The sequence below is a fragment of the Neophocaena asiaeorientalis genome, unplaced genomic scaffold (assembly GCF_003031525.2).
Source record: "Neophocaena asiaeorientalis asiaeorientalis breed wild unplaced genomic scaffold, Neophocaena_asiaeorientalis_V1.1 scaffold657, whole genome shotgun sequence".
NCBI lineage: Eukaryota > Metazoa > Chordata > Mammalia > Artiodactyla > Phocoenidae > Neophocaena > Neophocaena asiaeorientalis.
Window position 1 is genome coordinate 861883 of NW_020172727.1, and position 26243 is coordinate 888125.

The following is a 26243-nucleotide window of genomic DNA, read 5'->3' on the forward strand; positions in this document are numbered from 1 at the left end:
GGACAGGCACAAACAGGGAGGGGCCCGCGAAAAAAAAAAAAAAAAAAAAAAAAAAAAAAAGAATGGGGGACTTCCCTGGCGGTCCAGTGGTTAAGACTTCACCTTCCAATGCAGGGGGAATGGGTTCGAGCTGAGATCCCACATGCTTCACGACCAAAAAAGCAAAACATAAAACAGAAGCAGTATTGTAACAAATTCAATAAACACTTTAAAAATGGTCCACATCAAAAAAAATCATTATAATATAAAGATTGGTTAACCCATGTATTGGAGAGCTGAAAAGGCAAAAAGGGAACCACCCTAAGGTAGCAATTGCTAGAAACAGCTCTGGCTCCTAGAACTGGAGGGAAAAACGGAGAGACGTTGTTATTATTAAGACTGACAAAGACAACAGGGATTTACTGTAGAGCACAGGGAACTATATTCAATATTTTGAATTCATGGTAATAAACCATAATGGAAAAGAATCGGAATAAAAGAATTTAGATATATACATATATATGTATAACCGAATCATTTTGCTGTACACCTGAAACTAACACAATATTGTAAATCAACTATAGTTGATAAACAAAGCTGGTCTCTCTATATACTGAAATATTATTCAGCCGTAAAAAGAATGAAATCTGACACATGCTATCACATGGATGAACCTTGAAAACATTATGCTAAGTGAAAGAAACCAGTCACAAAAGGTCACATATTGTATGATCCAATTTTTTTTTTTTTTTGCGGTGCGCGGGCGTCTCACTGTTGTGGCCTCTCCCGTTGCGGAGCACAGGCTCCCGACGCGCAGGCTCTGCGGCCATGGCTCACGGGCCCAGCCGCTCCGCGGCATGTGGGATCTTCCTGAACCGGGGCACGAACCCGTGTCCCCTGCATCAGCAGGCGGACTCTCAACCACTGCGCCACCAGGGAAGCCCTAAACGAGTTTTGTTATTTGATTTCATGTGCATAAACACACCATCGATCCGTCCTTTCACAGCCTTCGGGGCAGGCACATCAGCCCTTAGATGCTGCAGGCTTGTGAACACATAACACAGTTCTCAGAAAGCGTCGCCTCTGCGCTTGGTAGAGCACACACTTTGAAATGTGCTATTAGAAATATCTGATTTAGCAGGCTTATTCATTGTCCCTCTGGGAACTTGGTCCCTCTTAATTTGGCCATGTGGAAAGGGGAGTGGGCAGGGAGTGACAACTGGAACAGCAGAGGCACCTGTAACGCCAACTAGGAAGGCAGTGTCACCTGAGGACGCTAGTGGAAGAGTAAAAAGTAAAAAGCCCCAGAAAATTCTGCTCTCCTGAGCGCATTACTGCATTGGCGCAGCGCCTCTCAAGCCGTGGAGTCCATTCTAACCCCAGGGAATCTTGGCACCGCAGAGTCTGGGCCAGCAGGTCTGGGGCGGGGCCTGAGACCCTGCATGTCTAAGCCCTTAATTCTTTTCCCCTTTATGAAGTTCCCAGGGCAGGCAGAGGATGAGGGTTCCCGAGCTACACTCCGAGTAGTGAGGTACAATTTCCAGTGTGATGGACTATCTTCATATTTTAACGTTTCATGAAGCTTGTGTTTTTATGCACAGTATATCTTTTGGACGACCCCTAAGCAAGTAATAAACCCTGAGAAATTTCCCACCAAACAAGGTTACAAATTATTTTGCCCTTTAAAAGAATAACACTTCACGGAGTTCCCTGATGGCCTAGTGGTTAGTATTCCAGGCTTTCACTGCTGTGGCCCTGGTCAGGGAACTGAGATCCTGCAAGCCCAAAGGCACGGCCAAAAAAATAAAAGAAAAATAAAAGAATAGCACTTCAGTTACCTGTATAATTTACAAAAGCAGAACATTTCACCACTGATGGATCCATAAAACTACAGCCTAAATGTATTTTTATGCTGTGTATAAAATCTTACTTTATCCTTTTATTTTCACAGGGCAACACACAATTAGGCAATGAGCATCATGTAAAACTGATAGCAACAACTTAACATACTTCTGTTTTCATTTTAGGTTTTTATTTTATTTTTTTAACATTCTCTGAAACCTTTCCTTTCTTTATATTTATTCAACACTTATCGTTAAGAATTTTAGTACACATACTAAAAGCCAAGCACTGTCATATTCTGATTTGCTTACATCTAGGATTTTTAACTACTTAAAAACATTTAACGTATTTCTTTCCCTCCAGCAAACTCTATCAAACTTTTCCCTTCAGTAGGATTCTTTCAGAAGTTGCCAGACACCACCTCTGAGTTCTAACTCAGTAATCAGCAACTGTGGCACCACAAGTGGCAATCTCTTGATAATAGGGTCAGTGGTTTCATCGAATACAACACAAGTGATCCTAGCTGAGGAAGACTGGCTTCTTCACGGGAGCATATCCCAAACTACAAACGTAAGCACCCAATTCTCTTGTTGACTATATCTTTGCCAGAGGACCATAGACTAATTTTTATGGGATCAAGACTATAAATAAGTACATGTTCCCTATAAGAACTGTCTTAATTCTACTCCCTTTTATGAAATAAAGGCTCTTTGAAAAATCCGAAAGGTTCGGGAAGCAAACGCCGTGGAGTGTTCAGATGTTCAGCCATCTGTCCTTTTCAAGTAACCACGTTCTATGAACGGTCGTGCTGCTACAGCAGAATGCAGGCAGGATTGATCAATGAAGTTCCAAAAGTTGTATTCAGAGAACACAATTTTATAAAGACTGACAGTTTAATTAAGACAAAAAAAGCAAAAACATTTATATGTGGTGACGATTTAAACAACATGAGACTTTAAGGTGAACAGCGTTCTGACAGTCATCAACACTAAAAGGATGAAAGACCCTGCTTTCTACAAAAAGCACGATGTGAAATTTAGGAAAACGTTACTAAATGTGGCATAATTAAAAAAAAAAAAAGACCCCAAAGAAAAACAAATATATATTTTTTGAGAAACAGTATTTCTCAATGTCAAACTGAGTGATGTTTATATCATTATAATCAACATAATTATTTTATCTTTTGGCTTCCAGATGGAATTTTAGAAAATACTTGCAAGAAAACAGTTCTGAAAGTGCTTCCTCTTAAGTTCTTTGGTACCATTTGGTCATTTTGATAGTTATCAATCCATTAAGTAGGTACTTTAACGCATATGTATCAACAAAAATGCAACAAGAAGTACAAATGTTTAGAAAACCACAATTGAAGAATATATTTTATTTTTGACCTCACGGAAAACAGAACTCTAAAATTTTACTTGTGTTTCTGTGACAAAGATGTCTGTACTGACTACAAGAACACCTCCAACTAGATTTAAAGAAATGTTACATAAAACATCCCTTTTTGATTATTAGAATAACTGTCCTATGTACTTTTTCTTAAGTAGAAGAGGCAAGTTTCAGCTTGAAAAAAGGATAATTTTGAATTTCATAAAGTCATACTCTTTTGTGCCTTCTGATTCAGCGAGTGTCAGCATCTAGAATCTAATGTCAGTTGCAGAATGTTAAGGATTATTCTTTTGTTTCAGCTAATTTTCTTCCTGCAGCATTTTCTCTATCTCCTTATCCCAGTTTTCATCTCGTTTCTCTGATTCTGTCACCACTTCGTATTCTTGAAGTTCCTGTTGTAGTTCCTTCTCCCAATCTGCAGAATCCTCTAAAAGAAACAATGAGAAAAAAAAAAAAAGATTCTGAATTTTTAATGCCAGTCTTAACAATGCAGTCCACTATAATTACCTGTGTAAGTCCTACCACGGAAATATTTACTGTGTCAGCCTTCAGCACTGTGTGCGCTCAGAAAAATTGAACAGATTTTTAACTAATATGATTAGAAAGATAAACTTATTAAATGTAGAAGCAAAGGTATCAGATGTTGTAAGTTTTGCATGTTATTTTTCTTTACCTAGGCCTCTGATTTTCCTTCTATTTAAATGGATAATTGATAATTACTATTTGGTCGCAAATTAATTTTTACCACTACCAGTGATGATGATGGTAGCAAAAATAGCTAACATTTCTCGAGCACTCACTCAGCCAGGCCTAGGGCTAAGTGCTCTCTACATATCACTCTTTTCATCCTTAGAATAATACGTGGACCAAAGATACAGTTATACACATTTGACAGATGGGGAAATGGAGGCTTATAGGTTAAGTGACTTGCCCAAGGTCACACAGCTTGACAGTGACAGACATACGGATGGAACCACATCTGCAGGGCTCCACAGTCTGTGCTTAGTGGTCTCCCACGAGTGGCAAAAGACACCAGGACCTGAAGTCAGGCAGTCTCTCGCCAAAGTCTGGCCCCCCATGTGGGTTCTACCTGAGCTCTCACACCGGTGAGATTTAGAGCTGCAACTTGCCACTTGGACGCTCAACATACGGGTGTATGCAAATACATATAGGATAAGGCATCTGCTATGTAGTGTTATAAAACAGCCAGAAAACAAACCAGCTATTTAAAAAGTAAAAGCTAAAATTCATTTTCATCTTGTAAAAATAAACCTTAAACTTAGTACCTATAGAGAAAAGAAAAACCAAATGTTTTCAATTTTTTTATAGCAGTGACCATGTTGCGTAGCAAAACACCGATTTCATGAATATTAGGTGCTTACTGGGTGTTAAGCTCTACTTTAGGTGCTGTAGGGGATAAAAAGACAAGGTGTACCTGCCCTTGAGGAACTTACAATTTAGCTGGGGGGAGCCAAGACAACTAACATATGAAAGAATATTAAGTGGTCCGAATTATCACTAGGGCAGGGATTCAAAGAAAGAATAGCTTGCCCTGAACGGCCAGCCAATGCCACGTGAATCCTGACCAGGCTTCCTTCCAGTCTCCGTGGGCTCTGTGCTACTAGTCGTCACCAGCAAGGGAAGCAGGGCATAGCCTGCTCGAGCTACTGCCTGCTGCACGCGGGGCGTATGCCCGCCTTCCTTCCGCGGTGGCCAGCAGCCATCGTATCAGAAAATAGATGGGGTACAAGGGGCCTGGGGGGAGCGAGCCCAGATTTTCACTTCCCCACTCGCTTCTCTTTCCCCCACCAGCCGCTTCCCCCAGCAGTTCTCTCCTGCAGAGTCCCTCCGCAGTGTGCAGTGTGCACGTGGGCAGGCGGTTCACCTCTGGGAGGTCAGCTTTCTCACCAGTGCTTTCTGCACAACAGTGGGAACAGCTGGCTTCCGCGATGGTGAGTCTCTGAAGGCTTCATGAATGATGATTAACCCAAGCCTTTGCTTGTTATCTAGTAGAAAGCCAGTAATTTGTCCTGATGTGCCAAAGAACGCAGTCCCATCACTTGCACTTTTTTTCTAAATTACCTTAGTTTTTAAGCTAATTTGGTTTCTTAAAGGCAGCCCACTCCTTCCCAGAGGCGATGTGCCAGTGGCACACAGCAGCTGGGAAAAGAGTCTTCTACCTAGAGTATAAACCCCAGCAGGACGCAGCTTTGAAAGCAGAAGGCTGCAGGGCAGCATCTCCACGTGAAGGGGTGTGCCTGCTTTCTTGCCCGCTCCTGGCCATGTGTTCTCAGGGCTGAGACGTCTTGGAAGACTCACTTAACCTCTCTGGATCTGTTTCTCCTTTCTAAGCCTCTGTGCTTAGAAGGGCAGAGGGACAGGAGATGAGGTCACGTGTGCTAGAATCCACCTTCTAGTGGGGAACAGAGGAGCAGTTTTGATGCAAAAGTTACGACACAGTTTTGTGTATCTGCTCCAGAATAACAATTTTCTATGGTCAGCTTCGGCACTGGGGACAGGAACGGTGATGTCGTTGGCTCTGTACCTTCCAGCGCGACTGTCTCCTCCTCTTTTTTGTCCAGCACCAGCTGCTCCATTTCCTTCCTCAGGTCCTCCTGATCTAAGTTACAGGAATCGAAGGCGTCACTGACAAACTCAGAAACACCTGGGCTGGTAGAAATCTCCTCTTCATCCTGAAATGCAACAAATGAGCTCTGGAAATGGTTTTTGAAGCAACATATAGAGACTAGAGCTCGTGTTTATGGTCATCTCACAATTTAATGCAGCCTCATTTTCATTCCCTTCCTCTGCTAGTCAGATGGTTGCTGCTTTCCACCTCCTAACCTGCACACTGGCTCGGTAACCACATGAGCTACCACCTGAATCTCTACGCTCATTCATGGTCTGGAGCACTCCAATCGTTCTGTCCCATCCCTGACGAGCACATCTTGAACTACTGATGCCAGGGAATATCTCATGTCTCAGCTGTAGGTCCTTAACTCTTCAAGTACCGGACCCCTCTTCTTCAGAACAGATAAGACCCATATTCATAAGTAGTTTTGAAATGGTATCTGAGATAGTCAACACAGAGTTACTTCATTTCCAGACATCAGCTACTAGGTATAATGTAAAACTGTATTACCTCTTGAGTTTTAAGTTGAGATTTGATTACAACAGGTGGCGTTTTGGGCCGCACTGCCTCTAAGAAGTGAGAATAAAAGAGACAAGAATTGCTTGATTCAATTCTGAATACATATTATAACAACAACTAAATTATCCACAAGCATGATCATACTAAATAATTTACGGAAATTAGCTTTTAATGTTCTGCTTTCCGTTTTTCTGCAGTAAGAACTACCCAGATGAAACCATCTCAGCCTCTTTCTTTTGGGGATCTTTTTAATATGTATCATCATATTCAATACCCCTTATGTAAGATTTCCAGCAGGAAATAAATTTTGACTTCAGTGTTAGCAAAATGCACTGAAGAATAGTTCTGCTCTTTCTTTTAGGATAATGAGAATGAAGCTACTTATCAAGCTTTCCTTTTCTCACAAAGTAAAATGTAACGCTCAGGCACAGTGGCTCCTCTTCCTCACAGGCTGCATCTTCTATCTTCTCAACCTAACCACAGACGGGCTTTACTGAATCCTGTCTTAAGCCCATCTTGATACACGGGCAGTATTGGTTAAAATGGCATTTTCCAATAAAAGTAATAAAGAAGGAATACTAAAGAATGAGAGACACCTGGGATTCATATTAACATCTACATGCAAAATGCCAAATGGTACTGTGTAGAGCAGATTCATGACATTCCTCTGACCCTAAATGCAGCGTCAGGTACCTTCCTAGTGGTCCGCACGACCTGTGCCTTAGGCCACATTGTTTTGTGTAATCATGTAAAATTCCATGAACGGATAAGTCTCCAGTTATAACGGGTACCTATACACAGCAGGTGTTCATTCCACGTTAAAAATGTGACACAAGATACATATCTTGTTTCAACTTTTATTATAGGTATTAAATCACTGCCGATATTATAAACCACTTTCCCCCAAAACCAGGGGTAAAACTGTCAGAATAAGGAAGAGTCACATGTGTAAGTGACTCGTGTCTAGCGCCAGGCTGGATATCTTAGCTCTGTTCTGCAGACTGGAGCACTGGGGAAATGAGCAGGCTGAATGGAAGACGGAGAAATGAAGCAGAGCAGGGAACTGAGTCAGCGGAGAACAGAAGGTATAAAAAGGGCAAGGAGAGAGATGGGAAGACGACTGGTGACGGAGGGAGAAATAAAAAGGAAGAAATAAAAAACCCGAAGAACGAGAGAAACACAGCAAAGTAAAAGAAAGCTGGGGGAAGACGGTGAGCAGGGTCAGAGAGAGGGCAACAAGGGAAGAATGAGCATTTTCTCTGGAAAGAAAAGAACTTTCCCTAAGATGACGATGACATTTCTGGTATACACACGATGACAAGCTCATGAGACTCTCTAAATGAAGACTATTTTAAAAGTAACTCTTTTGTTTTTTTCCCACAGAGTGACATCTTCTCTGGATATACCTGTCAGTGGCAGCTCATCCTCTCTGCCGTGGCCCTTCTCCTCCTTCCCGGCAGCCTGCTGCTGGGCCGCCAGAGCCGTGAGCTGGGCTGACTGCTTAATCAGGGAGACGCGGTAAAAGTAGTTCCTCCAAAACACTTCTTCCTTCACACTTTCAAAGATAAACGACAACACATTTGAGAAGGCATGCATAAAGTGTGTGCAGGGTTTAGCTGTTGCAGTGGAGATGGGAACAGATGACTGTTAGGGACATTTTCAAATCTGAATGAGGCTCAGATGAAATTCTCATTGGATTTTGAATTGAAAGCTGAATAACAGGATAAAGAGAATAGCTAAATTCTCCACAGCAGCAAAAGGCAAGTTTACAGAACACTAACGAAACCTCAGTGTTTTTTGGTATTTTAATACCAACACTGCCCTCAGCAGAGGAAAACAGGGTACTGCTTTCAAAGCACCATGAGCAACCTGGGAGACGGAAGCAGAGCCGGGGCTCCACCACCTGTCTGCTGTTTACCGAAGGATTAAACGCTTTCAAGCAGTGAGAATAAAGTATTGTGGGTGTTGCTCTTCATGAGAGGAAATGTCTGGTAGCTTGCAAATAACTAGCAATCAGTAGCAGTTAGCAATGAGGTGGAAGATGGTTGATTAAAGAAACGACTGAAGTGCAGTTCAACCTGAGAACTCCCAGTGGTTCTCAAACATGGCTGCACATTAGTCACCTGGGGTGGGGCGTTGGTGCCCAAGAGGGGTAAGGTAAGTATCCATACGGGGGCGGCCTGGAATGGAGAGTGAGAGCCTGAGCAGAGAGAGGAGGGTGTCTGAGCTCGGGAGTGGGTGGTGGCGCAAAAGGAAGATTGGTCACTCGCAAGGGGATTGATTGCTTAAGGAAAAATATTAAGGATAGTGGAAACCAGGTTTCTCACCATCAGAAAAGGGAGTTACAATCATGGAAAGAGAAACTCTAGAATGATCCCTGTTGTGAAGTATCACTGTGAACACATGGTTTTCATTTGAGAGAGATGCAAACAAGTCCATGTGTGTGTATATGAGCACACTAGCTCTGTCCACTGAGTGGGCCAAGGAGGAGTGACACCCCAAAAACCATGAGCATGCCTAATGCTTAGACTTTAGTTTCTAAACACCACTTTCCACTAAAAGGAACCAGAACTCCTTGGATAAATGGCCAATTCTAGGGTTACAGCAGGGGAAGAACACGGTGAGCCTGGAGGACTATCTCATGCCAGAAAGGAAGGGCTCAGAAAATGATAGGGAGACTTCCCTGGTGGCACAGTGGTTAAGAATCCGCCCGCCAATGCAGGAGACACGGGTTCAAGCCTTGGTCCGGGAAGACTCCACATGGTGCGGAGCAACTAAGCCTGCGAGCCACAACTACTGAGCCTGTGCTCTAGAGCCCAAAAGCCACAGCTACTGAGCCCATGTGCCACAGCTACTGAAGCCTGCGTACCTAGAGCCTGTGTTCTGCAACAAGACAAGCCACCGCAATGAGAAGCCCGCACACCGCAACGAAGAGTAGCCCCCGCTCGCTGCAACTGGAGAAAAGCCCACACGCAGCAACGAACACCCAACACAGCCAAAAATAAATAAATAAATAAATTAATTAAAAAAAAAAGAATCCGCCTGACAATGCAAGGGACGTGGGTTCGAGCCCTGGTCCTGGAAGATCCCACATGCCACGGAGCAACTAAGCCCGCGAGCCACAACTACTGAGCCCACGTGCCACAACTAGTGAAGCCCGTACGCCTAGAGCCCGAGCTCCACAACGAGAAGCCACTGCCATGAGAAGCCCGTGCACCGCAACGAAGAGTAACCCCCACTCGCCGCAACTAGAGAAAGCCCACGTGCGGCAACGAATACCCAACACAGCCAACAATAAATAAATAAATAAATAATAAATTTAAAAAAAAATGATGGGGATGAGTCAAAAGGACACAGAAGCCAGCCTGAACAGGCTTCCACTGGCAAATACGTGATGATGTGAGCATCAAAATAAATAACGATAGCAGTGGATTATAACCATTGCATAAAACAGGACCATGAGTCCACAGAGATATACATAAATACATGAATCCATAGAAAATTTGAGGAGAAATGAGATATTCACAGAACTTCAAAGTACCTCCCCAGAAAATAGTTATTAATTTCATAGAGGAAAGGAGTAACTTTATAGTTAAGAAGGCTGGCAGACACCACTTTCATCAAGTGACCAAAGTGTGGACAGTAGTGGAACAAAATGGCAATACGTGCCGCCTGACAGGATGCAACAGACTCAAGGAGACTCTGATGAGACACTAAAACTACTGTAAATGCAACATGTGAGTCTGAAGTGGATCCTTTTGCTAAAAAGGATATTATTGGGACAAATGGTAAAACCTGAACAGGGTCTGAGAATTAGACAGTAATAAGGCATTAAGTGACCGTTTCCTGATTGGGATAGTTACATTCTGATTATGTAGGGAATCTTTGTTTGTAGGAAATACACACTAAAGCTTCAGGGGTGATGGGGTATCAGATCTCAAAGGATTCATTAAAAAAGTTCTTTATACTGTACTTGCCACCCTTCCATAAGTTTCTGATTGTTTCAAAATAATAAAAAAAACACTGATGACTGTGCTCACCTCAGAGTAATTAAGTAAAAATCTCCAAGGTGGAAGACAAAACATGACTCAACAAAAAACACCCCCTCCCAAAACAACAACAATACAAAACAAGGAACAGCTTTGGTGACCTGCGGAGGACGTGTGGATTTTTTTTTTGTGCCTCATTTTATGTTCTAAAAATGCTTTGCTAGTAGAGAGGACAAAAGGGTAGGAGAATGCCTCTCTACCCCCTGGTTTAATAGAAGGGATGCAGGTTCTTAGAATGGAAGGGAAAGTCGAGAAAGTCGAGAAGGAAAGCCGAGAGAGTCGAGAAAGAAAGCATGACAGAAGAAGACTTTGAAGGAGTAGAAGAAAACCAGTGAGAACAGAAAAAAAAATACTGAGACTCAGGTTTGTGAATGAGGACAGGGCTGGCCTTAGATAGGACATCAGAACACGTTGTTGTCACATCTAAGAATGGTGAAGCTGGGTCAGGGAGCTAGCTTTCTAAGTGACAGAAGCAAAATGCACGATTATCTACACAAGCTAGGTCAGGTAACAAGATGATAGGCAGCTAGATACAACTCATCTTTTCTTTCATTAATTCCACCAATATTTACCGAATGCCACATGCATCAGGCCTTATGCTAGGTACTGGGGGGATTCAGGGACGAATAAGACAAGTTGTTGGCCAAAACAGATGGTCACAGGAAAAATGACCTCTTACTTGTTAAGTTCTTACTATGTGCCCAGCAGCACTTCCCATAATCATGAGGCCTCATAACTGTCTTTTTCTTTCTTTCTTTTGGCTGCGCCATGGCTTTTGGGATCTTAGTTCCCTGATCAGGGATTGAAGGCAGGTAGTGAAAGTGCTGAGTCCTAACCACTGGACTGCCAGGGAATTCCCATAACTGTCTTTTTCTCTTGGAAGTAGATCACAGGAGGGAGACCTGACTTAACAATGGTTCATAAAGGGTCAAAGACCACCACAAGTTTAGTTGTGCAAACAGTAGTACACCGCAGCTGCTAGAAGAGTTAAGGAAATCTTAGGCTGCATTAAAAAGCAACATGACAGGGCTTCCCTGGTGGCGCAGTGGTCGAGAGTCCGCCTGCTGATGCAGGAGACACGGGTTCGTGCCCCGGTCCGGGAAGATCCCACATGCCGCGGAACGGCTGGGCCCGTGAGAGCAATGAGACAGCACATCATATTCACTTAGGGGAACTCACTTTCACAGGTTAATGCCCTGGATGGTGAGGGGGTACAGAGACTAGGACACCTGGGGACCAAATGAAGGAACTAGGATTGACTGTTTACCCAGATACGTTCAAGGGTCTTAAACCCTAACATCACAGCTATACAAAACTGAGATTAGCCTTCCCAGGAGGTAGTGGGCTGCCTGAATATTTTCAAGGTCAGGTTTTTTAAAAAAAATTAATTAATTTATTTATTTTTGGCTGCATTGGGCCTTTGTTGCTGTGTGCGGGCTTTCTCTAGTTGCGGACAGTGGGGGTTACTCTTCGTTGCGGTGTGTGGGCTTCTCATTGCAGTGGCCTCTCTTGTTGCGGAGCATGGGCTCTAGGCACGCAGGCCCAGTAGCTGTGGCATGAGGGCTCAGTAGTTGTGGCTCGCAGGCTCTAGAGCGCAGGCTCAGTAGCTGTGATGCACAGGCTTAGTTGCTCCACTGCATGTGGGATCTTCCCAGACCAGGGCTCGAACCCGTGTCCCTTGCATTGGCAGGCAGATTCTTAACCACTGCACCACCAGGGAAGCCCTCAAGGTCAGTTTTAATTCTGACCTCTATGAAATGTCCAAAATGAAACAGGAATACCATCTCTCTACAGTGATCATGGGCAATGTTTGCTCTCTTAATAACATCTGGACTGTTTTCTTTTCCAGAGTCTCTCCCTCTTGATGTAAGAGGAAGAGATCACAGGCACACTGCAGAGATATTCGGTTGCCCTACAGAGAGAGTCACAAAGCAGATGACATACTAAAGCTTCTGAGAAGTCCTATGATAAAGAAATCCATCGGCTGTAGCAACGCCCAAACGTTAATCTGACCACATATACCTTCATGGACTATTTTAAAGTATTCGTATGCTGTGAACACCTTCTGGGAAACAATGGGCACATCACAGCTTGAGGTTGGAAAGACTTGTGACTTCCCTACTGTCATCAGCGGGAAGGCCTCAGAGGGTGCCCCTGTGACACCAGCAGGGCCTTGTCTCGTGCTAGCACTGCTGTCACAGGGAAGTGCTAACACACTAAAAGGCATTTTGAAATACAGAGCAAGTGTTTGTTTTGTTTTCTAAATTGTTCCTGGTTAATGATGGCTTCTACTCAGAAAAAGTGTCCCAAGGCTTCCCTGGTGGCTCAATGGTTAAGAATCTGCCTGCCAGTGCATGGGACATGGGTTCGAGCCCTAGTCCTGGAATATCCCACATGCCGTAGAGCAGCTAAGCCCGTGTGCCACAACTACTGAGCCTATGCTCTAGAGCCCACGAGCCACAACTACTGAGCCCACGTGCCAAAACTACTGAAGCCCATGCCTAGAGCCCGTGCTCTGCAACAAGAGAAGCCACCGCAATGAGAAGCCTGCACACCACAAGGAAGAGTAGCCCCCACTTGCCACAACCAGAGAAAGCCCGTACACAGCAACAAAGACCTAATACAGCCAAAAAAAAGAAATAAATTAATTTAAAAAAAAAAAAGAAAAAATGTCCCAAATGATAAAGGTTGTACTTCTGTATGTCCGGAAGGAAAAGTCCTGAAGTCTTATATTTGTATGTGATGGTTCATTTTTGTTTTGTTTTAATATGGAAATTTCAACAAAAGTAGAGAGACTAGAACAATGAACCCTCATGTACCTGTGACCTAACTTCAACACTTACCAGCATTCTGCCAACCACGTTTCAAAACCTATGCCCCTTTCCCCTGCATAAATGCTTTTCTTTGGGTGGGGTTGGAATATTTTAAGGCAATGCCAGGCATCATGTCCTTTCATCCATAAATACTTCAGTAAATATTCCTAACAGATAAAGACTCATAAAAAATAACCCTAGTTTCTAAATCTTCCCTAACAGAATAAGCAGTAGGAAACTGGAATTATATTACTCAATGGGCAGTTTTCGTAGCTGGTGACAAAACAAAAATACTATTTGCCAAATATCAATTCTCCAAAGCTTAAAAGAAATCTAAAATTACTGTCAGCAGCGAGAGGGAATGTAGAATTGGCAATAACTAAAACTACATGCCTGCCACGAGCACCCCAGGCCACATGTCCAAGCGCCTCAGGGCCTCTGGACAGTCCTGAGAAACCGGCAGAGAGCCCAACGTGCGGCTTGGGGTGATTCGAATGGTTTTCGAGTTGCGGGAGCGCATCTGACCCCAGAGCTTTGCCACTCTTCTCTCAAAGGCATCCCGTGGGGGCAGGAGGCACCGGGCGGCTCTGAAGGCTGGTGCCAAGGCCCCAAGGAGCGGTGAGACAGCCAGGGACTGAACTTCCGCACAGCAGAGACCGGGAGCCCAGGACTCTGCACTCAGGGACAGTCGGTACAGCTGAGAACGCGGGCACATGGCTGTACTGAAGCCGCAGGGCTCAGGCTCTCCCCATTGTTTGGCCTACAGCCAGGCTGGAGGCCGAGGAGTCCTCTGGGGGAAGCCACCCGGCCCAGGGCTACTGAGCCGCTCTGCCCAAATGGCCCTGGTGAGCACACAGTCCCAAAGGACGGGTAAGAAAAGCCTGCAGCACGAACCACAGAGCCAGCCCAAATCCAAGATGCAGGGAAAGAGCACAGCAAAAAGGGTACCTCAAGAAAGCCAGACTTCATGTCCTCAGAGAACAGTAATATAACATCATACAACAAGAAGAGAGAGTCATAAAACAGGAACAGTCAGGGAACACCAAAGACCGCTGACTTTAAAAATGGGGCAGATTCAAAAGAAGGCACTGGAATTAGAAAAGGTGAGGAAGAACCCATGGTGGCAGAGGGGAAGGGAGGTGGCCTCTGCTGATGGTCATGTCACAGAAGTCAGGATGCATGTGCTGAAGCTTAATGGACAAGCAGAGATCTGCAGAGGGAGAAGCCTCGGGTGGGAAGCAGAACAAGACTGCTGCTGCCAGAGAGCAGAGCCTGAGTGGAGAAAAGGCAGCGGCCAGGTCCTGATGGGCCTCGGGAGACCTTAATTTTATTCAGGAGGGCACGGGCACTTCTGCTGTTTTTATAGGAAAATTTGTTCTACCTTCTAACTGGTGATAAAAGAGCACATATCATCTGGACCCCAAAATTCTCAAAAAATCAAAACCCTGAGTTTTGATTCTATGGCACCCTATGTGGGGGGTGGGGTTGGGAGGGTGCTGCTGAAGGGTCGCAGAGTCCCTTTTCACAAAGAGCGTCTGAGAGCATCCTGGCCCCCATCCCATGCTTCTTCTCCGATACCCGGTACATGACCAGGGCCATACATGCCACTCCGGCTCGAGATCCCACTGCTTACAGTTTAGGAACAAGGGCAAATCTCATCCTGCTCAGGAGCTCGTCCTCTTGGAGCATGACCAGGGCGACAGGGTACATCTGATCAAAGTCAAAGTTAAACTGCACGCCGGCTGGAGGGTCACGAAGGAAGTTCCTCTTGTCCTTTCAAAAAAAGAGGAAAAACATGGGGAAAACCATAGACTGCAATTAATAAGTAATAACACACCAGTGATCTGACACACTGAATTCTCCTAAATGCTTCAGCCGCAAAGTACACTGAGCTGTCATTATCCTGCCTGCCTTAGAGACAGTGGAGAATGACCAATCCTTTCATATATTCTTTAACAGTTTCAACTGGAGAGAGCATCGTGGGAGGCCTACAGCCAGGCCCGAGGCTGAGGAGTCTTCTGGGGGAAGCCACCTGGCCCACGGCTACTGAGCCGCCCTGCCCAAACGGCCCTTTGGGCAGGGTGGCAAGTGTTCAGCCAAGGTTCGGCAAGGGAACCAACAATGAGACTTTCCCCTGCCTGGCCATGATCTGCGGAGAAGCGGCACTGGGTCTTTCTCAGTCACCACTGCATTCCCAGGGCATTTTTTGCCAATCAGACAAGAAAAAGAAATGAAAGGAATCCAAATTGGAAAGGAAGAAGTAAAACTGTCACTGTTGGCAGATGACATGATGATATACATAGAAAATCCTAAAGATGCCACCAAAAAACTACTAGAGCTCATCAATGAATCTGGTAAAGTTGCAGGATACAAAATTAATATACAGAAATCTGTTGATTTCTATACACTAACAATGAAATATCAGAAGGAGAAATTAAGAAAACAATCCCATTTACCATCACATCAAAATGAAACAAATACCTAGGAACAAATCTAATAACTAAGGAGGTAAAAGACCTGTACTTGGAAAACTGTAAGACAATGATGAAAGAAACTGAAAACGACACAGATGGAAAGACATACCATGTTCATGGATTAGAAGAATTAATATTGTTAAAATAACCATACTACCCAAGGCAATCTACAGATTTAATGCAATCCCTATCAAAATACCAATGGCATTTTCTGCACAACTAGAATAAATAATTCTAAAATTTGTACAGAAACACAAAAGACCCTAAATGGCCAAAGCAATCTTGAGAAAGAAGAACAGAGCTGGCTCATGCTCCCTGACTTTAGACCATATTACAAAGCTACAGTCATCAAAACAGTATGGTACTGGTACAAAAACAGACATCTAGATCAATGGAACAGAATAGAGAACCCAGAAATAAACCCATGCACTTATGGTCAATTAATCTATGACAAAGGAGGCAAGAATATACAATTGGAAACGACAGTCTCTTCAATAAATGGTGCCGGGGGGACTTCCCTGGTGGCGCAGTGGTTAAGAATCCACCTGCCAACACAGAGGACATGGGTTCGAGCCCTGGTCTGGGAAGATCCCACATTCTGTGGAGCAACTAAGCCCATGCGCCCCAACTACTGAGCCTGAGCTCTAGAGCCCACGAGACACAACTACTGAGCCTGTGCGCTGCAACTGCTGAGGCCCGCGCGCCTAGAGCCCGTGCTCCGCAACAAAAAGAAGCCACCGCAATGAGAGGCTCGTGCACTGCAACGAAGACTGGCCGCTGCTCACCGCAACTAGAGAGAGCCCGCGCACAGCAATGAAGACCCAACGCAGCCAAAAATCAATCAATCAATAAATAAATGGTGCTAGGAAAAATGGATAGCCACATGTAAAAGAATGAAAATAGAATACTTCCTCATACCATATACAACAATAAACTCAAAATGGATTAAAGACCTAAATGTAAGACCATTAAACCCTAAAACTCCTAGAAGAGAACACAGGCAGAACAGTCTTTGACATAAACCATAGCAATACTTTTGGATCTGTCTCCTAAGGCAAAGGAAACAGGAGCAAAAATAAACAAATGGGACCTAATTAAACTTAAAAGCTTTTGCACAGCAAAGAAAACCATTCACAAAATGAAAAGACAACCTACTGAATGGGAGAAAATATTTGCAATATATTAAAAAATGGGCAGAAGACCTGAACAGACATTTTTCCAAAGAAGACATAGAGATGGCCAACAGGCACATGAAAAGATGCTCATTATCGCTAATCATCAGAGAAATGCAAATCAAAATCACAATGAGATATCAACTCACACCTGTCAGAATAGCTTTCATCAAAACGACCACAAATACCGTTGGAAAGGATATGGAAAAAAGGGAACCCTCGTACACTGCTGATGGGAATGTAAATTGGTGCAGCCACTGTGGAAAACAGTGTGGAGGTTTCTCACAAAACTAAAAATAGAGCTACTATTTTTGGCTGCGTTGGGTCTTCGTTGCTGCGGGCGGGCTTTCTCTAGTTGCGGTGAGCGGGGGCTACTCTTTGTTGCAGCTCACGGGCTTCTCCTTGTGGTGACTTCTCTTGTTGCGGAGCATGGGCTCTAGGTGCCCAGGCTCAGCAGTTGTGGCTCACGGGCTCCAGAGCGCAGACTCAGTAGTTGTGGTGCACAGGCTTAGTTGCTCCATGGCGTGCGGGATCTTCCCGGACCAGGGCTCAAACCTGTGTCCCCTGCATTGGCAGGCAGATTCTTAACCACTGTGTCACCAGGGAAGTCCCAAGTGAATTATTCTTCATGCTGCTGCACTCAGGCTTATGTTAAGATACTTTAAACTAAGGGTTAGTGAATTCACAATCCATTAAGAGGTACAGTCAACACAGTGACAAAATAAAATGCATCATACAAACATTTTATCATTAATATATTAAAACTGGAGTCTCATTAAAAAGAAATCCAGGAATTCCCTGGCGGTCCAGTGGTTAGGACTCGGTGCTTGTGGGGCCTGAGTTCAATCCCTGGTTGGGGAACTAAGATCCCACAAGCTGTGCAGTGTGGCCAAAAGAAAAAAAAAAAAGAAATCCAACCCAAGACTGTGTTAGAGAAAACATCCCCATCACAGAAGACCCTCATATGGCCCATGACTGCATGGTCAGTACATAATGTGGACATTCTGAGTGGGCAGCACTGTGAATCTCCAGCGCACCAGTACCTACTATGCCCAACCTGGAAGAGCTCTGACAGAGTCCATGTTTCTCTTGGACCAGCTCTCTTCAGTTAGTCAAGAAGTAAACAAAATGAAAGACCCAAGGGCAAACAAAGCTTTCCTGGATTAGGCAAATTTCCTAGGGAACCAGGATGGTTTTGAACTCCTCTGAGGTGGAGCAGGACTCACACTGATTAACATATAAAGGAATGTCTCCAAACCACCCCGTTTCCCACAGACTGAGCATAATCAAGGCAAAAGGCTGTTGTTTTGGATCACTCAAACAATTAAGACTGATTGTTGTTATTCGATTTCTTTCTTTTTCTTAAACAGCTTTTTTGTTTGTAAATATGATACACATCCATTTTTCAAAAATTCAGAACACCAAAGAAAAACACAGTCAAAAATCCCAATGCCCACAGACAACCGTAGTAAGATATTTCCTCAAACACCCTCCCGGATGCGTGTCTCTCTGCAAACACGCACGTGTCTGTGTGAATACAACATCTGTTTTTCCTTTCCACTCAAGAGTCGTGAACGTCTTTCCATCTCCAATGTAGCTATGTCTACCCTGAATGAGCCATAATTTACTTAACCAGGCCCACTTCAGTAGTCATTTGGATTGGTTCTAATCTTTCCTTATAGAGAGCCGTGCCAGTAACATCACTTTACACTTTTTATTCCCTTCTAAGGTGATCTTTTCAGACTGAATTCCTGGAAGTGGGGTTCCTAATCCAACAGCACGATTATTTTGACACAGAAGATGGCAGCAGCTTATACTGCTACTAACAGCGCCAGTTTCATCTCATTTTGCTCATATTGGATTTTGACAATATTTTTGGTTTCTGATAATTCCTACATTAATAAGGCAAGAACAATTCTGAGCCTAAATGGATTTTATTTTATTATTATTATTTTTTGGCTGTGCCACACAGCTTGTGGGATCTTAGTTCCCCAACCAGGGATCAAACCCGGGCCCTCGGCAGTGAAAGCGTGGAGTCCTAACCACTGGACCGCCAGGGAATTCCCCCTCAATGGATTTTTAGTTATTTTACCTTCCAAAATAAACATTTCGAAGCCTGAAGTTGTCCCAATCATGTTTCACCTGGGTTTCTACACCGGCCTCCTAATGGGCACCTGTCTCCAGTCCCATTTCTCCCCCCACAAGAAACATATTTTACCTATGACTACAATCCTTCAATGACTCCTTGCTGCCTTTAAGATAAAACCTACGGCTTCCCTGGTGGCGCAGTGGTTGAGAGTCCGCCTGCCGATGCAGGGGATGCGGGTTCGTGCCCCGGTCCGGGAAGATCCCACATGCCGCGGAGCGGCAGGGCCCGTGGGCCGTGGCCGCTGGGCCTGCGTGTCCGGAGCCTGTGCTCCGCGGCGGGAGAGGCCACAACAGTGAGAGGCCCGCGTACCGCAAAAAAAATAAAAAAATAAAAATAAAACCTAAACTTATCAGAATGGTATAAGGTCCTCATGACCTCTGCCTATCTACTTCTTCACCTGCATCCTACAGTCCAGTCAAACACAAATGCTCGCGATACCCCCTACCTTCATGCCAAACCCGGCCTCACGTCCCCCAAACATCCACACACTCTCCTAAGACTCAACTCAGCTCCAGTGCCGTCACTTCTGGGAAGCTTCCTTGGGACCATCCTTTTCCCGCTCCACAATAAATGAGATGTTCCTCTCGCTGCACGTCCTTAGCGTCCTGTATTACATTCCTCATTCCAGGGAATAATCCTGTATGTGCGTTCAACGAGCAGCTCTCTAGCAAGCCCACGGGCTCCTGCAGGGTGGATCTCATTTATCTCAAGTCCTAGGAGAAGGCTTGGCCTACAGCAGTTACTAAATTCGGTCTGCTGAATTGAGTTCTCACAAGTCTCTAATGACAAATGTACTATCAACTTCTTTTCATGTATTACGTGGCCCTATGTGGCCCTCCAATATAAACAGCTTAAAGGGTTACTCTGCTATACACTCTGAAGTGTCCCAAACTAGTGCCTGGTAAGTTAGAGAATGTCAGGCAACTCCGGCAGAGACTGCTAACCGTCCAGTATCCATTTCTACCTTCCTTTCTTTCAGGATCACAACTCTGAGTTCCAGCTGCGCATGTGGCCACACAGCCAGAGACCGGATTTCCAGGCTCCCTGGAGTACAGGGGTGGCTGTGTGTCTAAGTTGTCAAAGGGGTGTGTGCCTGAGTGATAAGTGCAGTTTGCGGGTCTCGTCCTTCAGGTGGTCTGGTACAGCCACCTCTTTCCCACTTCCCACAGGCTGGAACACAGTCATGCACACCACGTCCTAGGGGCTGCTTGGGAGTAAGACAAGAAGAACTTAGGTCTCTAAGTGACTTCGCTGGGCAAAGCACACCTACTGAGACCACCTACCTCTGGACTGGCTGTGAAGGGGAAGGAGGGAGGGAGGGAGAGAAACTCACAGCTCATTTAACCTACTGTGTTTTTAGATCTATTACAGCAATTGAATCTATTCCTTAACACATTCAGCAGCCACCATAAAGGATGGATTGAAGACTGTTTCGAAGCCTCTGGGTCATGCCGAAATCGCGGAAGCCCTCTTGTAGGCGTGCCTGGGTGCAACGTTTGTTGCATCATTTATTGAGCAGATGACCATTTGGCACCTGCTATGCTCCGGGCTCCACGCCACCTGCTCAGCAGGGCACAGCACAGATGGAGTCCCTGCCTTCACGGCACTTACATTCCAGCTGGGGGCGGTGGAGCGCGGAGAGACACAAGGGTTTAGACTGCCAGGGCTCTGCGCTGCTGTACCTGGGCGTGCAGGGCTGAAAGCGTGCTGACGGAAGGCCTCTAGGAGATGTCATCTGAGCTGAGATCTTGTGGAATGGTGCAGGGTGAGGTTCCAGGAAGAAGGGACAGCAAGTTCAAGGTACTAAAGCAGGACAAAGCTGATCTAGTTGTACATCAGAAAGCAACAGTGGCTGGAGGGTTGGCACTCAGGCCAGTGGGGCACGAGGGAGCAGTGGGCAAAGCCAGGGGCCTTAGAAGCCAGCGGACGGAGTTTAGATCTTAGTCTACAAGAGATGAGATGCCACTAAAAGGGTCTGTGTAGGAGAGTGACACGAAGTGTGTTCACCATAAATGGACCCCTCTGGCTGCTGAGATGCACTTGTACTGGAAAGGGACAAGGATGGGACAACAGTCGGGATGGGATGCCTTGGGCAGAAGACGATAGCACCAGGACCATGGTGACAGCAGTGAAGTGGACTAGAGCTATGCTCTGAACACAGCACTGTCAGGATGGGGGCGGGGGGAGGCAGGACTCAAGAAAGACTCCTTTAGAAAAAATTGGTGGATAACTGGAGTCTTTTATTCTGAGATGTAGAAGATGAGGAGAGGGACAGGTATGGGGGACAGAGGAGTTATGGGGACTTGGTTGGTATCTGACATTTACCCTCAAATGACACCGAGTCTCACTGTCAAAATTTCCTTCTGGGGATAAATAATCGGTGTGTGATGTCAGTGTCAAGTTTGGCTGTAACATGGTAAACAAAATACACGGTGTCCACAATGAACCTGGAATTGGACGCTTAGGCCTTTAAGGATTTACTAATGGGAAGAAGAAAACCTTAAAGTGCCCTGGGGCACTGGAAGGGAGGAAAAGCCCAGCTCTACACTTGTTTGTTTTCTAGACCAAGGTTCCATTTCTGACTTTGGTTAAAAAAAAAAGAGTGGGTTAAAAATAAAGCTTGAAAACCACTGATATAGTAAAAAGCCTTATTCACTGCGTCCCACGCCAGGTGGGGTGCTGGATGCTGAGGACAGAGACCAAAGTCAGCCTCTGCTGACAGTTCACAGCCCAGTGGAGACACATAAGAACTGAGGGTCAGGGACTTCCCTGTCGGTCCAGTGGTTAAGACTCTGCACTCCCAATGCAGGGGGTGTGGGTTTGATCCCTGGTCAGGGAACTAAGATCCCATATGCCGGACGTCCACGAAAAAAAAAAAAGTGAGGGTCATATCTGAGAGTCTCAGTCCCCACACCTGTACAGTGGTGGTAAAAGCCCCTACCCACCTCACAGGCATACCACGAGGCTCAAAAGAGATAATGTGTGAGAAAGTGTTTCCTGAAACTGTCAGGTGCTACACGATTGTTAGGTGGTATCACTCCGTTCCCTCTGAAGTCCTGAGAGAACATTTTGTGGTGCAGCATATGGAATTTTCTTTCTTTCAATTTCAGTTTCAGACAAATACATATAGTAGTTAAAGAGAAAATTTAGAATACAATCATTTCTTTCAGAACAATTAGAATGCTGTCTAGAAACTTCATGATTGCACATCTCAAAAGACTGTCTTAATAACATAAAAGAATCCTTTTAAGGCTGAAAGAATTATTTTGTGTAATAGGCTAGACTTTTCCAATAAGAGAAAGCTACCTAAGAAAAAAGCAAATTTAAAGTCAGTGGAAAAAAATGATGAAAGTTGATGCGTACATTCCTAACATCTCAAAATATTTTAAAAATTGTATAGAAGAAAAACATTCTGCTAAGGATAAAGCCATGATAGGAAGGAAGTATTTCTATACAGGGTATCACAAGATACTTACAGCTGATAGGGCCAAGATTTGTTGTTGAATTGTTTCTTCATCATTACTATCAACCCATGGTGGTACCGCTGCCTCTACAAGGTTTTTAATGGCAAAGAAGAAAAGAGAAGAACAGGTTACAAGGGTTAAACTGTGATCTGTGGATTGAAAGAATGAGAAAGCTTCCACATAACCATTTTAGCAATTTACTAATAAGTTCCAAATATGAACACTCATCACAGCCTTCAGACTTAACGTATGAATCTTAGGCATGTATGCATTTGATTAAAAAATTCCTTAAATTATACAATGGAAACATTGGGCAACGCCTTGACCAGGTGACCAAAATCAACATCACTAACGAGGGAGAGATGGCCATTGTGGGCCTCCAGACGCAATATCCCGAGAAGGACACATCATCTATGTAGTATTCTGGCCAAGAATGAATAATCTGAATCTAATCACGAGGAAATATCAGACAAAGTCCAAATGAGAAATGGTCTAGTTAAAAAAAGGAGGGGGGAGTATTCTTCAAAAACATTAATGTCATAAAAGATGAAGCAAGGCTGTGAAAATGTTCCAGATTATAGGAGGCTAAGAGACATGACAAAAAGTGCAGTAATGTACCCAGGACTGGATGCTGTACTGAGGGGGAAAATGTATAAAGGACATTGCTGGGTCAAGTGACAAAATTAGACTATGAATATTATATCAATGTTAAATTTCCTAAAGCTGGTAACTGTACCACTGGTGATTATGTAAGAGAATATCCCTACTTCTTAGGAAATGCACACTGAATGGAACGGATAAAAAAGACACAGAGTGAGACAGAGAACGTAAATGATAAGGCAAAGGGACTATAACAATCTAGGTGGAGGGTATACGGGTGTTCTCTGTACTACTTTTATTGTAATTTTTCTGTACATGGAAATTACTTCCAAATAAAAAGCCTTTATAAAAAGTTACTGTACTTGATTCATGACACAAGGTGATGAGGAGGTTGCAAGATAAGGGCTTAGGAATTGAGAAAAGGGTTGTCAGGAGTGAAAGCAAATGAAGAAAGAAAAGGGCAAATTGGAGGCAGTAAACAAAAGGGCTGGGATCAAATCCTCCATTAAGTCTTCAGAAGCAAAAAGCTGGGGATGCAGACAACTAACACCCAGCCTGCACCATCTGGGGCTCACAAGAAAGAGATGATTACAACTCAGCAGGATTATAATGCCACACAAACAGTAACCACCTGGAGAAGCGAGTCCCATGGAATTGAGTGTGCTTGTGTGTGTGTGTGGTGTGTGGTGTGTGTGTGTGTGCCTGTGTGTGTGTGTGTGTGTGTGTGTGTGTATCTGAGCAGCTCTACTGTCTGAGCCGAGGGCATGGCTAAGGCTGTGGAGCTGGGTGGTCAGCACAGAAGACAGCAAATGCAGAGGGTCCTCATATTTTTGCAGAAATAGTGTCTTTTACTATTCTTCAAAAGTCAAATGGAAGACACATCCTATTGGGTACCAACTGATAGAAAAGTTATCTGCATGGATGGATGGATGGATGGATGGATGGATGGACGGACACATGGACAGGCATCTGGTTCATTTGGCTCATCCTAAACAAGCAAATGGTGGCAATTATAATCCAAATTCTGTTAATTATAAGGTAAAATTAACATATTCTCATACCTTTTAAAAAGTTAGGGTAAAGCCCCTTCAAAACTTTCTTCTTACACTGTTTAACATTCTGGTCTCCATTTTCAGTCTATTCACCTTGGGCAGCCTCTACTCGTGCCACTTACCCTAGAATAATGAGGTCCTCCCAAGGCCCAAGCTACTGGTATGGAGGAGACACCCCCCCATCTCCCTGCTCCTCTAAGATGGTTCTTTTTAGGGTGACCAATAACCTCCTGCTTGTCCAATCCCATGGATATTTCTTAGTTCTTTTCTCCCTAGGCCAGTTTCCTTATCTGGAAAATGGAAATAATAGGAAGTACTTCAGCGAGTTACTGTGACCGTTAAGGGAAGTGATGCACGTGCCTTTCCTCATGGTCACTGTAAATGGAACTCACCTGACCTTGCTGTCCTTGAAATTCTTCCCTCTCTGTGCTTTCATTGCTTCTCTCTCCTAGCTGTTTTCTCTCTCAAGCAAATGGGCACTAGTTTTAACGGCAGATGTGTTTCATCACTTGCTAGCTGAGCAACCTTCAGCAAATTACTTAACCTTGCTGATCCTTCCTTTTATTGAAGGAGATGTTGTATATAAAGTGCCCAGCAGGCTCTCAGAAACTGCCGACTCCTTCCGCTCTTCCCCGTCCCCTCAACACCGGAGATCTCTACTCAGCACTGTTCACGCTGGACACGCTCTTCACTGAGAAGCTCACCTACTCTCATGGTTTTTACGTGACTTGACTAACAACCTGCATCAGCAGACAGAATTCTCCTCCATGCTTCAAACAGTGCTGACCAACGGAACTTTCTGCAGTGATGGAAACGCTCTGTATCTGCACTGTCCAACACGGGAGCCACTAGCCCCACGTAGTGATCAGGCACTTAAAATGTGGCTAGTGCGACTGAGGATGGATTTTCCCGATATGCCACCTTTGTTCCCTTCCTTCACTCTGTACATGTTCCTCTCACCAGATGTCTAATGAGCACCTCAAGCAATTCCATTCCTGGGTATATATCTGAAAACAACAAAACCACTAATTCAAAAAGATACATGCACCCTTATATTCATTGCAGCGCTATTTACAACAGCCAAGACATGGAAGCAACCTAAATGTCCATCGACACATGAATGGATAAAGAAGGTGTGGTGTATATATATATACTCATATATGTGCGCGCACGCACACACACACACACACACACACACACACACACACACACACACACACAGGAATACTACTCAGCCATTAACAATGAAATTCTGCATTTGCAACAACATGGATGGACTTGGAGGGCATTATGCTAAGTGAAATAAGTCAGACAGAGAAAGACAAATACTATAGATCACTTATATGTGGAATCTAAAAAATACAACGAACTAGTGAATATAACAAAAAAGAAGCAGACTCACAGATAGAGAGAACAAGCTAGTGGTTACCAGTGGAGGGGGGAGGGGCAATATAGGAGAAAGGGGTAAAAAAAGGGTTATTATGGGATTATACAAAATCAAGTGTGTGAAACTTTTGAAAACTGTAAAACACTAAAGAATTTAAAGAATCTTTCGCTCAATTAAAAAAAAAAGTGAACCTGCCTCCAAATCTTTCACCCCCACTCCTTCCACAGTTCCCATCTCAGAGGCACCAACAAGCTCCTATACCAAGTCTCTGAGCCAGGGTCAACTTTAGTGCTTCCCATGAATCACTAAGTTATGCTAACCTGTACAGTACTTTATTCGTCCCAAAGAGCTACTTCCCACTTTTGAGTACTTAGGAGCAACAATGCCTGATGGGAACTCACCACAGGACTAACTAGTTCTGTTTGAATCTGTGGTACTGCTCAAACAAACTTAAGTATTTTACACTACTTTTGCCAAATTCAAAGACATGAGGCCAGTTTTGTGTCTGCACACCACCAAACAGTAAAAGCAGGCATTTTGAGATCTTGCAACTGCAAACATTTAAATAAGCATTTGTCAGTAAAGAAATGTATTGAGTAAGTTCCCAAACTCCCCGTGACTTTTCACGACCCTCTGTCACTTCCCTGGAAAGCTCTTTTGTTTTTTCTTCTGAACAGAATGGGAAGGGAGCCAACATTTGCTAAGTGCCTATTAGGTGTACA

The 26243-nt window shown here is 44.3% G+C and overlaps 1 protein-coding gene across 3 annotated transcripts in view; it reads right to left on the bottom strand.

Moving 5' to 3' along the window:
* Window positions 1-2695: 2695 nt before the first annotated feature.
* SYAP1 (synapse associated protein 1) overlaps window positions 2696-26243 on the bottom strand; it is a 32320-nt gene continuing 8772 nt past the window's right edge. For all 3 annotated transcript variants that reach the window (XM_024740302.1, XM_024740301.1, XM_024740303.1), the window contains 6 exons: window positions 22495-22568; window positions 14857-14996; window positions 7768-7916; window positions 6353-6411; window positions 5756-5903; window positions 2696-3637 (listed from right to left, as the gene is read on the bottom strand). In XM_024740302.1, the coding sequence (XP_024596070.1) occupies window positions 3510-3637; window positions 5756-5903; window positions 6353-6411; window positions 7768-7916; window positions 14857-14996; window positions 22495-22568 (698 nt within the window). In that variant the 3' untranslated portion in view covers window positions 2696-3509. The remainder of the gene's footprint in view (window positions 3638-5755; window positions 5904-6352; window positions 6412-7767; window positions 7917-14856; window positions 14997-22494; window positions 22569-26243) is intronic.